This window comes from Neoarius graeffei, chromosome 9 (assembly GCF_027579695.1).
Source record: "Neoarius graeffei isolate fNeoGra1 chromosome 9, fNeoGra1.pri, whole genome shotgun sequence".
NCBI classification, from domain to species: domain Eukaryota; kingdom Metazoa; phylum Chordata; class Actinopteri; order Siluriformes; family Ariidae; genus Neoarius; species Neoarius graeffei.
Window position 1 is genome coordinate 25,238,477 of NC_083577.1, and position 13,005 is coordinate 25,251,481.

General features: G+C 42.6%; 1 protein-coding gene across 1 annotated transcript; it reads right to left on the reverse strand.

Annotated features, from left to right (window-relative positions):
• Window positions 1-553: 553 nt before the first annotated feature.
• Window positions 554-3,859, reverse strand: LOC132891170 (E3 ubiquitin-protein ligase TRIM39-like). The gene is made up of 6 exons (XM_060928637.1): window positions 3,124-3,859; window positions 2,875-2,970; window positions 2,552-2,782; window positions 2,401-2,423; window positions 2,193-2,314; window positions 554-1,584 (listed from the first exon to the last, which is right to left on the reverse strand). The coding sequence occupies exons 1-6, from the start codon at window positions 3,520-3,522 to the stop codon at window positions 1,049-1,051; spliced, it is 1,407 nt and encodes a 468-aa protein (XP_060784620.1). The 5' UTR covers window positions 3,523-3,859; the 3' UTR covers window positions 554-1,048.
• Between the last annotated feature and the right edge of the window lie 9,146 nt (window positions 3,860-13,005).

Genomic DNA, 13,005 nt, shown 5'->3' on the forward strand with positions numbered 1-13,005 from the left:
TCATGGAAGTGGGAGTTTGTGTTTTCAGTCGAAGGAGACGAGACAGTTTTGACCCACATGATACAGCAGCCAGGGATAATGTTTGATCGTTAAATATAACTTGAAGTTAAATGACGATAGAGAACATTGAGAAAATTGTTGCTTTTAACACCTTTAATGACTGACTCTCTCACCTGCCTCTCTCTCCCACATCCTCTCAGTGATCACTTACACAGACATTAAACTGAACACATCCCTGATACTAATCATGAAAATAACAACCACTGCACACATCTGTACAAATATATAATTGCCCACATCATTAACATTTAACTATTAATAATAAACATTACACAGATTACAGACATATTTGTGCATATTTTAATTATTGTTCCATTATGCAGATTAACAATGTTTAATATCAGAATGAACAAAGTGAATTTATTTCACTCAGAATTGATTTGAACTTGTGAATCATCACCTAATGCAGCATGAACATACAAATCCATCTGATCTTTACAAAACCATAAACTGCTGGTGGAGGGAAACTTTGAGCTTAAATTCTCCTCCACTGCACAGTTTCACACACACACACACACACACACACACACACACACACACACACACACACACACACACACACAGCTAAACATTTCATCCAAGATTAACAGCAAACGCTAACAAGTACAAATACAGTAAAGACATGAGCTTTCAAATTCTCAGTTTATTTAAAACTATTTAAAATACATCAATAAAATTAAATAATATTTTCAGCTCATTCTGCATTTAAACACTCTGTGATTTTAATTAAATGCGAAGTCATTATTTTGAGTTAATACCTTGTTATTTCAAGACAGTGTGCCATTATTTCACTTATTATTTTGACTTCCTCATACTTTCAAAGTATATAATATATTTTAAGATATCTTATTATTTGAGTTAATTCGTTATTTCAAGATATTCTGTCAATACAGGGTTTCCGGGGGAGGGCGATGACGCTTACACAAAGAACACTAATCTTTTAATCTGCAGTATTTTATTAATGAACTGGAATAAAATAACATCAATGCTAACTGATCTGATTCACTCTTACAGAGCACTCAAGTGGGAGGATCTTTATGGAACCATAAACATTCATGAATGGCAGTAATTTATCAGTAAATGTGTGTGTGAATGTGTGTAAGTGTGTGTTAGTGAGAGGGTCGGAGAATGACAGTTTTCCTCTGTCCCAGTCCAGCTTCACTCTGATCCTCTGGAGTTTCTGTGCGACTGAGAGCTGAGTGGCTGTATGTGGTGTAGAAGCTGCGTGATATTTACCATAATAATACTCCACACGCCAGATTCTATTTCTGAAGAATATCTCCCCCTTCCTCTGAGCAGATTCTGTCATCACACCCACACTCCACCATGTACAGTCTCCAACTTCCACATCCCAGCCGTGTGTCCCTGAGTTAAAGCCCTCAGATCCCAGGATACACCAATATTCATCAAATCTCTCTGGATTATCAGGAAGTTTCTGTTTCTCATCGCTGCATCTCACACTTTTCAGATCATCAGATACAATGAGTTCAGGATGAGCAGTGTTGGGGTCCAGAGTTACAGGTGCTGAAAACACACACACACACACACACACACACACACACACACACACACACACACACACACACCTTTTTACATTCTGTTTTGATGGAGCTAATCTAATTTAATCATTACATTAGCATGGAACTAGATAACATTTGCCAAAACCAAAGAAATGACAACTGTAATTACAAAGTTCATTAATAAACATGAATAAGTTAATAACATGCCTTGTGTCCTTTTCTTTGTGTGTTTAAATTACAAATGTAAACAATCTTTATAATAACTGTAACTCTAAAACTTTTGTAAGCTGCTGAAATGCTCCATTTTTTCACTCAGTCCCTCTGCTCACACTTCAAACACTGAACAGTCTGATGGAAATAGAAGCTTTTCAAAATAAAACTTCCCTTACAGTACATGAGTTCAACATGAAAGGTGAATTAAAAAAGAAAAAAATAATAATTCCAAAACAGTATATAAATGAATCATATGATAATGACCACATTAGGGATACTAACAAAGGCAGAAAAACAGAAAGAAATAAAAACAATTTATTTTCAACACACACACACACACACACACACACACACACACACACACACACACACACACACACACACAGGTAAGAGTCTTACTGTATTGGACGGTGTAGTACTGCATCTTCTCCCAGACTCTGAACTGCAGGTTGGCCAGATATTTTGCCACATGGATCAGTGCTCCTGAAAGCTCCTCTGGATGCTGCAGTGTGCTCTGGGCTCTGCAAAAACATTCGGGAGTCAGTGTTGCTGTGGGTTTGGATTCAGAAACACAGTGAATGAGAGAGACAGGAAGCACATCACTCACCTTTTCACTGTGGCCTTGTAGTTCTGTAAAACAACAAAGCAAATAACAGTGGATATCATTTACATTTTTACACCACTGAAATGTGACGTTTCTGATAATGGAAAGAAGTTTTACTTTCTCACAGTATAAATACTGACTAAATGACCCTCACTTCTAACAACGAAACGTCTTCAGCTCCCATCTCCTCTTCTATGGCTTTGATTGTGTCTGAAAGAGAGGATATGTCTTTGCTCAGCTTCTCAATCTTCTCCTTCATCATCTGACTCTTCTGCTCCTCTTCCTCTCTCAATGCAGTGATCCTGACTGCCTCTTCATCTCGTAGAAACTGGTGAAGCTTCTCAAACTCCTCCTGAATCTGACGCTCTGTGTGTTGGGCCTGAATCTACAGTGAAGAGAAAATCAAATTAAACATAACTGAATATGCAATGAAGCAAAATATAATGAGAATATTAAACCCATGTTATTGATTCTAACCTTTATATGTTCTGCAGTCTGACTCCAGTTCAGTTTACAGTCTTTAAAGATCTTCAGTTTCTCCTGTAGGGGCTTCACTGCAGTTTTGAGCATCTCCTAAAATAAATTAACACACTGCATGGAGTCTCTGTGTTTTAAATATTATTTGAACTCAGATGAACTAAATTGATTACAAAGTAATTGCCATAATTATGAACAACAGCTTTTGTTCACATGTGACCCATGAGTTCATATGTCCATTTTATTTACCTTACAGTCTGTTACTGCCTCACCAATGGTGCAGAATTTGTGGTTGGTGTGTTTTCTTGAATCTTGACACACCAAACACACCGGCTGTTGATGATCCAGACAGAAGAGTTTGAGTTTCTCACTGTGCAGACTGCAGACGGTTTCAGACCCTGATGAAGATCTCTGACTTCTCTCCAATAAGAAAATCTCACACAGGTTCTTTAAGGCCAGGTTTATGGGAGGCTCAGCCACAAATGACTGCCTCCTACAAAGAGGACATTCTCTGGATCCTTTGGTCTCCCAGAACTGCTGCAAACACACTTTACACACACTGTGACTGCAGTGCAGAATAACAGGATCCCTGAAGATTTCACGGCACACAATACAGGAGAAATCCTCCTCTGAAAACTTAGAAGCCATTTTATTTCGCTGCTGCTGTTGCTCTCTCCAGTCTGAATGCTCAGAGTTTCACTGTCAGAATCAGATTTAGAATCAGAATTGTGTTTATTGCCAAGTACATTCTCACAAGGAATTTGGAATTTACCAGGAATTTGCTTTGGCGTTTGGTTCTTGAACAGTTAAAATCTTTCATCTTCTTCCGCTTTATCCGGGACCGGGTCGCAGAGGCAGCAGTCTAAGCATGGAAGCCCAAACTTCCCTTTCCCCAGACACCTCGGCCAGCTCCTCGGGAAGAACACCGAGGCGTTCCCAGGCCAGCCGAGAGACATAGTCCCTCCAGTGTGTCCTGGCTCTTCCCCGGGGCCTCCTCCCGGGGGGACATGCCTGGAACACCTCCCCAGGGAGGCGTCCAGGAGGTATCCAAAAAAGATGCCCGAGCCACCTCAGCTGATTCCTCTCGATGTGGAGGAGCAGCGGCTCTACTCCGAGCTCCTCCCGAGTGACTGTGCTTCTCACCCTATCTCGAAGGGAGCGCCCAGCCACCCTGCAAAGGAAACTCATTTCGGCCGCTTGTATCTGCGATCTTGTTCTTTCGGTCATTACCCAAAGCTCATGACCATAGGTGAGAGTCGGAACGTAGATCGACCGGTAAATTGAGAGCTTCGCCTTTTGGCTCAGCTCCTTCTTCACCATGATGGACCGGTAAAGCGACCGCATCACTGCGGAGGCTGCACCAATCCGCCTGTCGATCTCACGCTCCATCCTTCCCTCACTTGTGAACAAGATCCCAAGATACTTAAACTCCTCCACTTGAGGCAGGACTTCTCCACCAACCTGGAGAGGGCAAGCCACCCTTTTCTGGTCGAGAACCATGGCCTCGGACTTGGAGGTGCTGATTCTCATCCCAGCCGCTTCACACTCGACTGCAAACCACCCCAGTGCATGCTGAAGGTCCTGGTTTGAAGAAGCCAACAGGACAACATCATCCACAAAAAGCAGAGATGAAATCCTGTGGTTCCCAAACAGGATTCCTTCTGGCCCCTGGCTGCGCCTAGAAATTCTGTCCATAAAAATTATGAACAGAACCGGTGACAAAGGGCAGCCCTGCCGGAGTCCAACATGCACTGGGAACAGGTCTGACTTACTGCCGGCAATGCGAACCAGACTCCTGCTCCGTTCGTACAGGGACCGGACAGCCCTTAGCAAAGAGCCCTGAACCCCATACTCCCGAAGCACCCCCCACAGAATACCACGGGGGACACGGTCGAATGCCTTCTCCAGATCCACAAAGCACATGTGGACTGGTTGGTCAAACTCCCATGAACCCTCGAGCACCCTATGAAGGGTATAGAGCTGGTCCAGTGTTCCGCGACCAGGACAAAAACCGCATTGTTCCTCCTGTATCCGAGGTTCGACTATTGGCCGAATTCTCCTCTCCAGTACCCTGGAGTAAACTTTCCCTGGGAGGCTGAGAAGTGTGATTCCCCTATAATTTGAGCACACTCTCTGGTCCCCTTTCTTAAAAAGAGGGACCACCACCCCAGTCTGCCATTCCAGAGGCACTGTCCCCGACCGCCACACAATGTTGCAGAGGCGTGTCAACCAAGACAGCCCCACAACATCCAGAGACTTGAGATACTCAGGGCGGATCTCATCCACCCCTGGTGCCTTGCCACCGAGGAGCTTGCAAACCACCTCAGTGACTTCGGCTTGGGTAATGGACGAGTCCACCTCTGAGTCATCAGCCTCAGTCTCCTCAATGGAAGACATGACGGTGGGATTGAGGAGATCCTCAAAGTATTCCTTCAACCGCCCGACAATGTCCCCAGTCGAGGTCAACAGCTCCCCACCCGCACTGTAAACAGTGTTGGCAGAGTACTGCTTCCCCCTCATGAGGCGCCGGACGGTTTGCCAGAATTTCTTGGAGGCCGACCGATAGTCCTTCTCCATGGCCTCCCCGAACTCCTCCCAGTTCCAAGTTTTTGCCTCCGCAACTGCCCAAGCTGCAGCACGCCTGGCCTGCCGATACCCGTCCGCTGCCTCAGGAGTCCCGGAGGTCAACATGGCCCGATAGGACTCCTTCTTCAGCTTGACGGCATCTCTTACTTCTGGTGTCCACCACCGGGTTCGGGGATTGCCACCACGACAGGCACCGGAGACCTTGCGGCCACAGCTCCGAACAGCTGCGTCCACAATGGAGGTAGAGAACATGGTCCACTCAGACTCAATGTCCCCCGCCTCCCTTGGAAGCTGGGAAAAGCTCTCCCGGAGGTGGGAGTTAAAGACCTCCCCAACAGAGTGCTCGGCCAGACGTTCCCAGCAGACCCTCACCATACGTTTGGGCCTGCCAGGTCTGTCCAGCTTCCTCCTCCGCCAGCAGATCCAACTCACCACCAGGTGGTGATCAGTTGACAGCTCAGCCCCTCTCTTCACCCAAGTGTCCAAGACATAGGGCCGGAAATCAGATGAAACAACAACAAAGTCTATCATCGACCTCCGACCTAAGGTGTCCTGGTGCCACGTGCACTTATGGACACCCCTATGCTCGAACATGGTGTTCGTTATGGACAAACCGTGACTAGCACAGAAGTCCAATAACAAAACACCACTCGGGTTCAGATCGGGGAGGCTGTTCCTCCCAACCATGCCCCTCCAGGTGTCACTGTCGTCGCCCACGTGAGCATTGAAGTCCCCCAGTAGCACAATGGAGTCCCCAGTCTGAGCACCCCTCAGTACCTCTCCCAGGGACTCCAAGAAGGCCGGATACTCTATACTGCTATTTGGCCTGTAGACACAAACAACAACAAGAGCCCTCTCCCCAATCCGAAGGCGCAGAGAGACGACTCTCTCGTTCACTAGGGTAAACTCCAACACATGGTGGCTGAGCTGGGGAGCTATAAGCAAGCCCACACCAGCCCGCTGCCGCTCACCACGGGCGACTCCAGAGAAGTGGAGAGTCCAGCCCCTCTCAAGGAGCTGGGTTCCAGAGCCCAAGCTGTGCATGGAGGTGAGCCCGACTATCTCTAGCCGGTACCTCTCAACCTCCTGCACAAGCTCAGGCTCTTTCCCCCCCAGCAAAATGACATTCCATGTCCCAACAGCTAGCCACTGTGTCCGGGGATCAGGTCATCGAGGCCCCTGCCTTCGACTGCCACCCAATCCACACTGCACCAGTCCCCTACTGCTACCTCTGTGGGTGGTGAACCCACAGGAGGTCGGGCCCACGTCACCTCTTCGGGCTGAGCCCGGCTGGGCCCCATGGGCAAAGGCCCGGCCACCAAGCGCTCGCATACGAGCCCCAACCCTGGGCCTGGCTCCAGGGTGGGGCCCCGGCTGCGCCATACCGGGCGATGTCACGGTCCTCGATTTTTTCTCCATAAGGGTTTTGGTGAACTGCTCTTGGTCTGGCCTGTCACCTAGGACCTGTCTGCCTTGGGAAACCCTGACAGGGGCATAATGCCCCTGACAACATAGCTCCTAGGATCATTCAAGCACACAAACCCCTCCACCACAATAAGGTGGCAGTTCTAGGAGGGGACAGTTAAAATAAAAAAGAAAAATAGTAAAAGACACAAAAGTAGAAATATAAAGAGGAAATATGGAGAAATCTAAAATATACAATTAAAAAAATAAATCAACGTATATAAAGAGTATGTGCAATGGATTATTTAAATGTCCAAGTTGTACAGTGTGTGCTGGAATGTGCAATAAATGGTCACAGAATGAAGATGGCATGACATTGTCATGAAATGTGCAAAAAGCAGTCCAGATGTAATGCACTGGGAGTGTGTGTGAGTTCAGAGTCAGTGGGGGACTCTGACCTTGTTGATGAGGCCCACCACAGTGAGGAAAAAGCTGCCCTTCCGGTGTGAGGTTTTGGTTCTAAGGACCGCAACCTCCTACAGGAGGGGAGTGTCTCAAAAAGTTTGTGTCTGGTATGGGAGGGGTTGGCCACAATCCTTTCTGTCCTCCTTAGGGTCCTGAACTCATACAGGTCCTGAAGAGATGGAAGATTGCAGTCAATCATCCTCTCAGCAGAGCAAATGATATACTGCAGTCTGTCCTTGTCCTTGGCAGTGGCACCAGCAAACCAGACAGTCATGGAGGAGGTGAGGATGGAGTCAGTGACAGTGGGGTAAAAGTGCACCATCATTGTCTTTGGCAGATTGAACTTATTCAGCTGCCAAAGGAAGTATTCCTTCTGCTGTGCTTTCTTGATGAAAGAAAGCGAGAGCGAGAGCGGGCTGAGAGGCTGCGCGGGAACACGCTGAAAGCGAGAGCGGGCTGAGAGGCTGCGCGAGAACACGCTGAGAGCGAGAGCGGGCTGAGAGGCTGCGCGGGAACACGCTGAGAGCGGGCTGAGAGCGGGCCCAGGCCGCGGCTGAAGCCTCAGATTTTCCTGTCGCGCTGCTGCCGCCCCGCTTGTTCTTCCTGCGCTTCGCGACATGCCACCAAAAAAGAATACAGCACAGGTTGAGGAGGTCGACGATATTAAAAGATCGCTCGACATGTTGACGGAGGAGGTTTCTGCTGTTAGACAACAGCAGAAAACCATCATGAGCCTGGTGGAGGAAGTTAAAGCCTTGAGGCTAAAAATCACCGAGAAGGACCAGCGGATTAACTTGCTGGAGAACCGGGTGGCCGATCTGGAGCAATATACCAGAATGAACGACATCATAATCACCGGCTTGGAAGTGAAACCTCGTTCATATGCACGGGCAGTGGCGATGCGGAACGGAGAGGAGCCGAGCGAGGAGGACGCAGCATCGGTGGAGCAACAGGTGGCGGCGTTTCTCCGCTCAAAGGGAGTTGAGTTAGACAGGGAGAACATCGAGGCCTGTCACCCGCTCCCAAGGAGAAACGAGAAGACAAAACCGGCAATAATAGTTCGGTTTGCAAACAGAAAACACAAAAACGAACTGCTGAAACAGGGAAGACGGCTGAAGGGATCAGACGTTTACATCAATGAGCACCTGACAAAGAAAAATGCGGACATTGCCAGAATGGCCCGTTTACTCAGAAAACAGAAGAAAATACAATCAACATGGACTTCAAACTGCAAAATATACATCAAGTTAAATGGAACACCAGAACAAGCCAAAGTACTAGTCATCAGGGAGCTGGAGGAGCTGAGCAAATATTAACGAAACGTACAACAAGGTATCCTTAAACTACAGCCATGACAACTCCTGATAATAAACACACATTAGGACTAGAAAACTTTGTATATACAGAACATAAAATACAGGACATAGAACATGATATTGATCCGGATAACAATTTACTCAATGATATAGAAAACAGCTGCAGTTATTACACAGATGAGCACTACAACGCAACTTTCCAATCAAAGCATAACATATCAATCATCCACTTCAATAGCAGAAGCCTATATGCCAACTTCCACAATATTAAAGAATATTTGAAACAGTTTAAGAGCCCATTCAACATCATAGCAATTTCAGAGACATGGATCAGCACTGACAGAGATGTGGACTTTGAGATGGAGGGTTATGATCTAAATCATATAAGCAGAGTGAAAAAGAGAGGAGGAGGTGTGGCAATATATGTGGACAAAGGACTGAAGTATAAGGTGGTGGAGAGTATGACAGCAGCTGTTGATAATCTGGTGGAATGTATCACAGTGGAAATTTGTATGGAAAAAGTAAAAAATATAATTGTGAGCTGTTTGTACAGAACTCCAGCATCAAGTATCGAGATATTTGAAAACTGGATGGAAAACGTGTTTTCTAACTCAGTGCAGAAGACTGTGTTTATCTGTGGGGATTATAATATTGATCTGTTAAATCCAAAAAAGCATAAAATGACAGAAGATTTCATAAATACAATGTACAGTATGGGTTTATACCCCAAAATCACCAAACCTAGTAGAATTACTTCTCATTGTGTCACATTAATAGATAATATATTTACAAACAGTATGGAAAATAATACAGAAAGTGGGCTTTTATATAACGACATCAGTGACCATTTGCCTGTATTTATTGTCTATCACTGTAATTACTGGAAACCTAAGTATATGAATCAGCTGAAATACAAACGGATAAGAACCGAAGAAAACATAAGGATACTTAAGAGTGAATTACTTAAACAGAACTGGAGAGTCGTATATGAGGAAGAAGATATTGACAAAGCATACAGTGGATTCCTAAATATCTTTAAAACACTATATGATAAAACCTGTCCTGTAAGGAAATACAATGATGGACAAAAACAAGCAAATGGTCCATGGATCACCAAAGGATTAAAAAATGCCTGTAAAAAAAAGAACACGCTGTATAGACAATTCATAAAAAAAAGAACTTTGGAGGCAGAAATTAAATATAAAAAATACAAGAATAAATTAACCAGCATTATGAGGACATGTAAGAAGGAATATTATAATAAATTATTAGATAGTAATAAAAATAATATGAAGGGGCTATGGAATGTACTGAATAGTATTATTAGGAATAGAGCTAAAAACAAAAACACAAGCTACCCTGATCATTATATTGAGAATGACAGATCAATAAATAATATGGAGGAAGTGGTAAATGGTTTTAATAGATTCTTTGTAAATGTGGGATCAGATTTGGCAGAAAAGATTCAAGATACAGACACACCTGGAGGGGCGGAGGCTGCTCGATGGGAGAGAAATCCTAAATCTATATTCCTTGGTGCAGTTGGCATAAAAGAGGTCATAGACATTGTAAGGAGAAGTGAAAGTAAAACCTCCACTGACTGGAATGATATTGATATGAGTTTAATAAAAAAAGTTATTGAAGAAATTGCAGAACCATTTACTCACATATGTAATATGTCTTTTCAATCTGGTAAATTTCCAAACAACATGAAAATAGCTAAAGTTATACCTTTATATAAATGTGGAGATAGACACCATTACACAAATTACAGGCCAGTTTCTTTACTCTCTCAGTTCTCCAAGATCCTCGAAAAACTGTTCACAGCAAAACTAGACAATTTCATTGAAAAATATAAACTTTTAGCTGACAGTCAATACGGATTCCGGAAAGACAGATCAACAACCCTGGCATTAATGGAACTTATCGAGAAAATCACAAATGGTATAGACAATAAAAAACATGTTATGGGAATTTTCATAGATCTAAAGAAAGCATTTGATACAATAAATCATGACATTCTATTCAAAAAATTAGAGAGGTATGGTATCAGAGGGGTTGGTTTGGACTGGGTGAGGAGCTACTTAAGTAACAGGCAACAATTTGTAAAAATTGGAGATCACACATCTGAGTATTTGCCCATAACATGTGGAGTACCGCAAGGGTCTGTCTTAGGTCCTAAACTGTTTATATTGTACATTAATGATTTATGTAATGTATCAAGTATAATGAAATGCATATTATTTGCTGATGATACAAACATCTTTTGCGCCAGGGACAATGCACAGCAGCTTATGGAAACAATCACAACCGAAATGAATAAATTAAAAAGGTGGTTTAACGTAAACAAATTGTCATTGAATTTGAGTAAAACAAAGATTATGTTATTTGGAAAATATAAGTCAAACCCTCAAGTTGAATTGAAAATTGACAACATAACCATAGAAAGAGTGTATGAAATAAAATTTCTGGGTGTGATTGTTGATCATAAAGTCTGCTGGAAACCGCATATTAATCATGTTAAAGCAAAAATAGCAAAGATTACTGCAATTTTGGGGAAATCAAGACACATTCTGGACTATAAATCACTACATACTCTGTATAATGCACTCATACTTCCATATCTGAGCTACTGTGTGGAGATATGGGGTAATACCTACAAATTTAACCTGCAGCCGTTATGCACATTACAAAAAAGAGCAATAAGAATTGTCAATAATACGGGATATCTTGAGCATACAAACGCATTATTCGTAAAAGCACACACTCTGAAATTCACTGATCTGGTTAAACACAAGACTGCACAAATTATGTATAAAGCAAGACATAACCTTCTTCCGGGTGAGGTACAAAATACGTTTATGGAAAGGCAGGGTGGGTATAACCTGAGAGGGGAAATGAATTTTAAGAGAGTAAATGTTAGAACAACTATGAAAAGTATGTGCATAACAGTCTGTGGGGTGAAATTGTGGAATGGTCTGGATAATGAACTCAAAAATAGCACCAACATAAAACTGTTTAAAAAATTATATAAAAACATGTTAATAAAAATATATGAGAATGAGGACAGGCAGACTATATAGGTGATGATGAAATTGAGAGTAAGTCTGTGACTGGTCTTCTTGTATTTAGTGTATAGTTATAGGTATGTGTATATGTATGTACTGTATATATGTATTGTATGTGTGTCTATATGCATAACATAAGTATCTGTATATATGATTTGATCGATATTATACCATGTCGGTATGTTTTGATATGTTGGTATGTTTTCTTTTTTGTTTATTGCTTTTGTTTTCTTTTGTATATATAGTTTATTATGGTGGAAAGTGACATTTGATTAGCGGTGGTATAGAGGGTTAGGATTGGATAAGTTATTACTTCTTCCTAATCCTTTCTGAACATTATGTTATTGCCTTGTGGCTACGCTATTCTGTTTGTTTATGATGATGTTTTGATTATTGTATTTTTTATTTAAAATTTTTATTTTTATATCTTTCTTCTTTATTGTTCAGAATAAAGTAATCAATCAATCAAAAAAAAAGAGCTGATGTTCATCTCCCACTTGAGGTCCTGAGTGATGGTAGTCCCCAGGAAGTGGAAATACTCCACAGAGGTCACTGATCTCCATCACACAAGTCTTGAAAGGTTGTACAGCCTCTGCACTGGATGAGCTCGTGTTCAACCTGTCTATCATCTTCTTCATACTTGGCTTTATTTGTAAGATCTGCCTTAATAGTAAAATTATGCAGTCACTTGTGTTTTAAATTTATACTCATCCTACAGTTTATACATCCAAATAGAATGGCATGAAATATGATTCCTCCAGGACTATGGCTTCACATGAACACAATATTATGTAAGAGCAATGTAGGTTCAGCCATGTTCAGTGGAATGACTCACCTGGCAAATAAATTAGACTTGAGTATGGTCACAGTACTGAAACAACATCTGAATAGATGTGATGGTCAGTATGAGTATGACCATCTTCAAACACACAGTTCTTTATAATAAACCTCATCTACAATATTTAAAGTATGAGCCTAGATCTGCATGACTGCAAATGTCTAATTTAATGTCTCTTTCGGTCATGTTCCTTATTTCTCTCTTACACTCTGATTTCTGTCTGTAACTGATTTGCCAATTTATGTGCATCAATTGTTTCCAGATACGTAGGTGATCTATAGAGCATCTGATAAGAAGTGACACTGCGTGTCAATTTATTGGGCCTTGCAGAACCACTGAGAAATTGACAATGTATTATATGAGTTATGAGGCAATTAGATACTGCATTCATACAGAACACTATTCATATATTGTTATATTTCAGTAATATTATTTAATTCTTAAAGTTCAGGGT

Excerpts from the sequence above, each read along its gene's own strand:
- LOC132891170 (XM_060928637.1), bottom strand. The coding sequence starts at position 3,522 with ATGGCTTCTAAGTTTTCAGAGGAGGATTTCTCCTGTATTGTGTGCCGT. Across the intron at positions 2,424-2,551 it reads AAGACGTTTCGTTGTTAGAA|AACTACAAGGCCACAGTGAA; the intron begins GTGAGGGTCATT and ends GTTGTTTTACAG. Across the intron at positions 2,315-2,400 it reads TACAAGGCCACAGTGAAAAG|AGCCCAGAGCACACTGCAGC; the intron begins GTGAGTGATGTG and ends ATGTTTTTGCAG.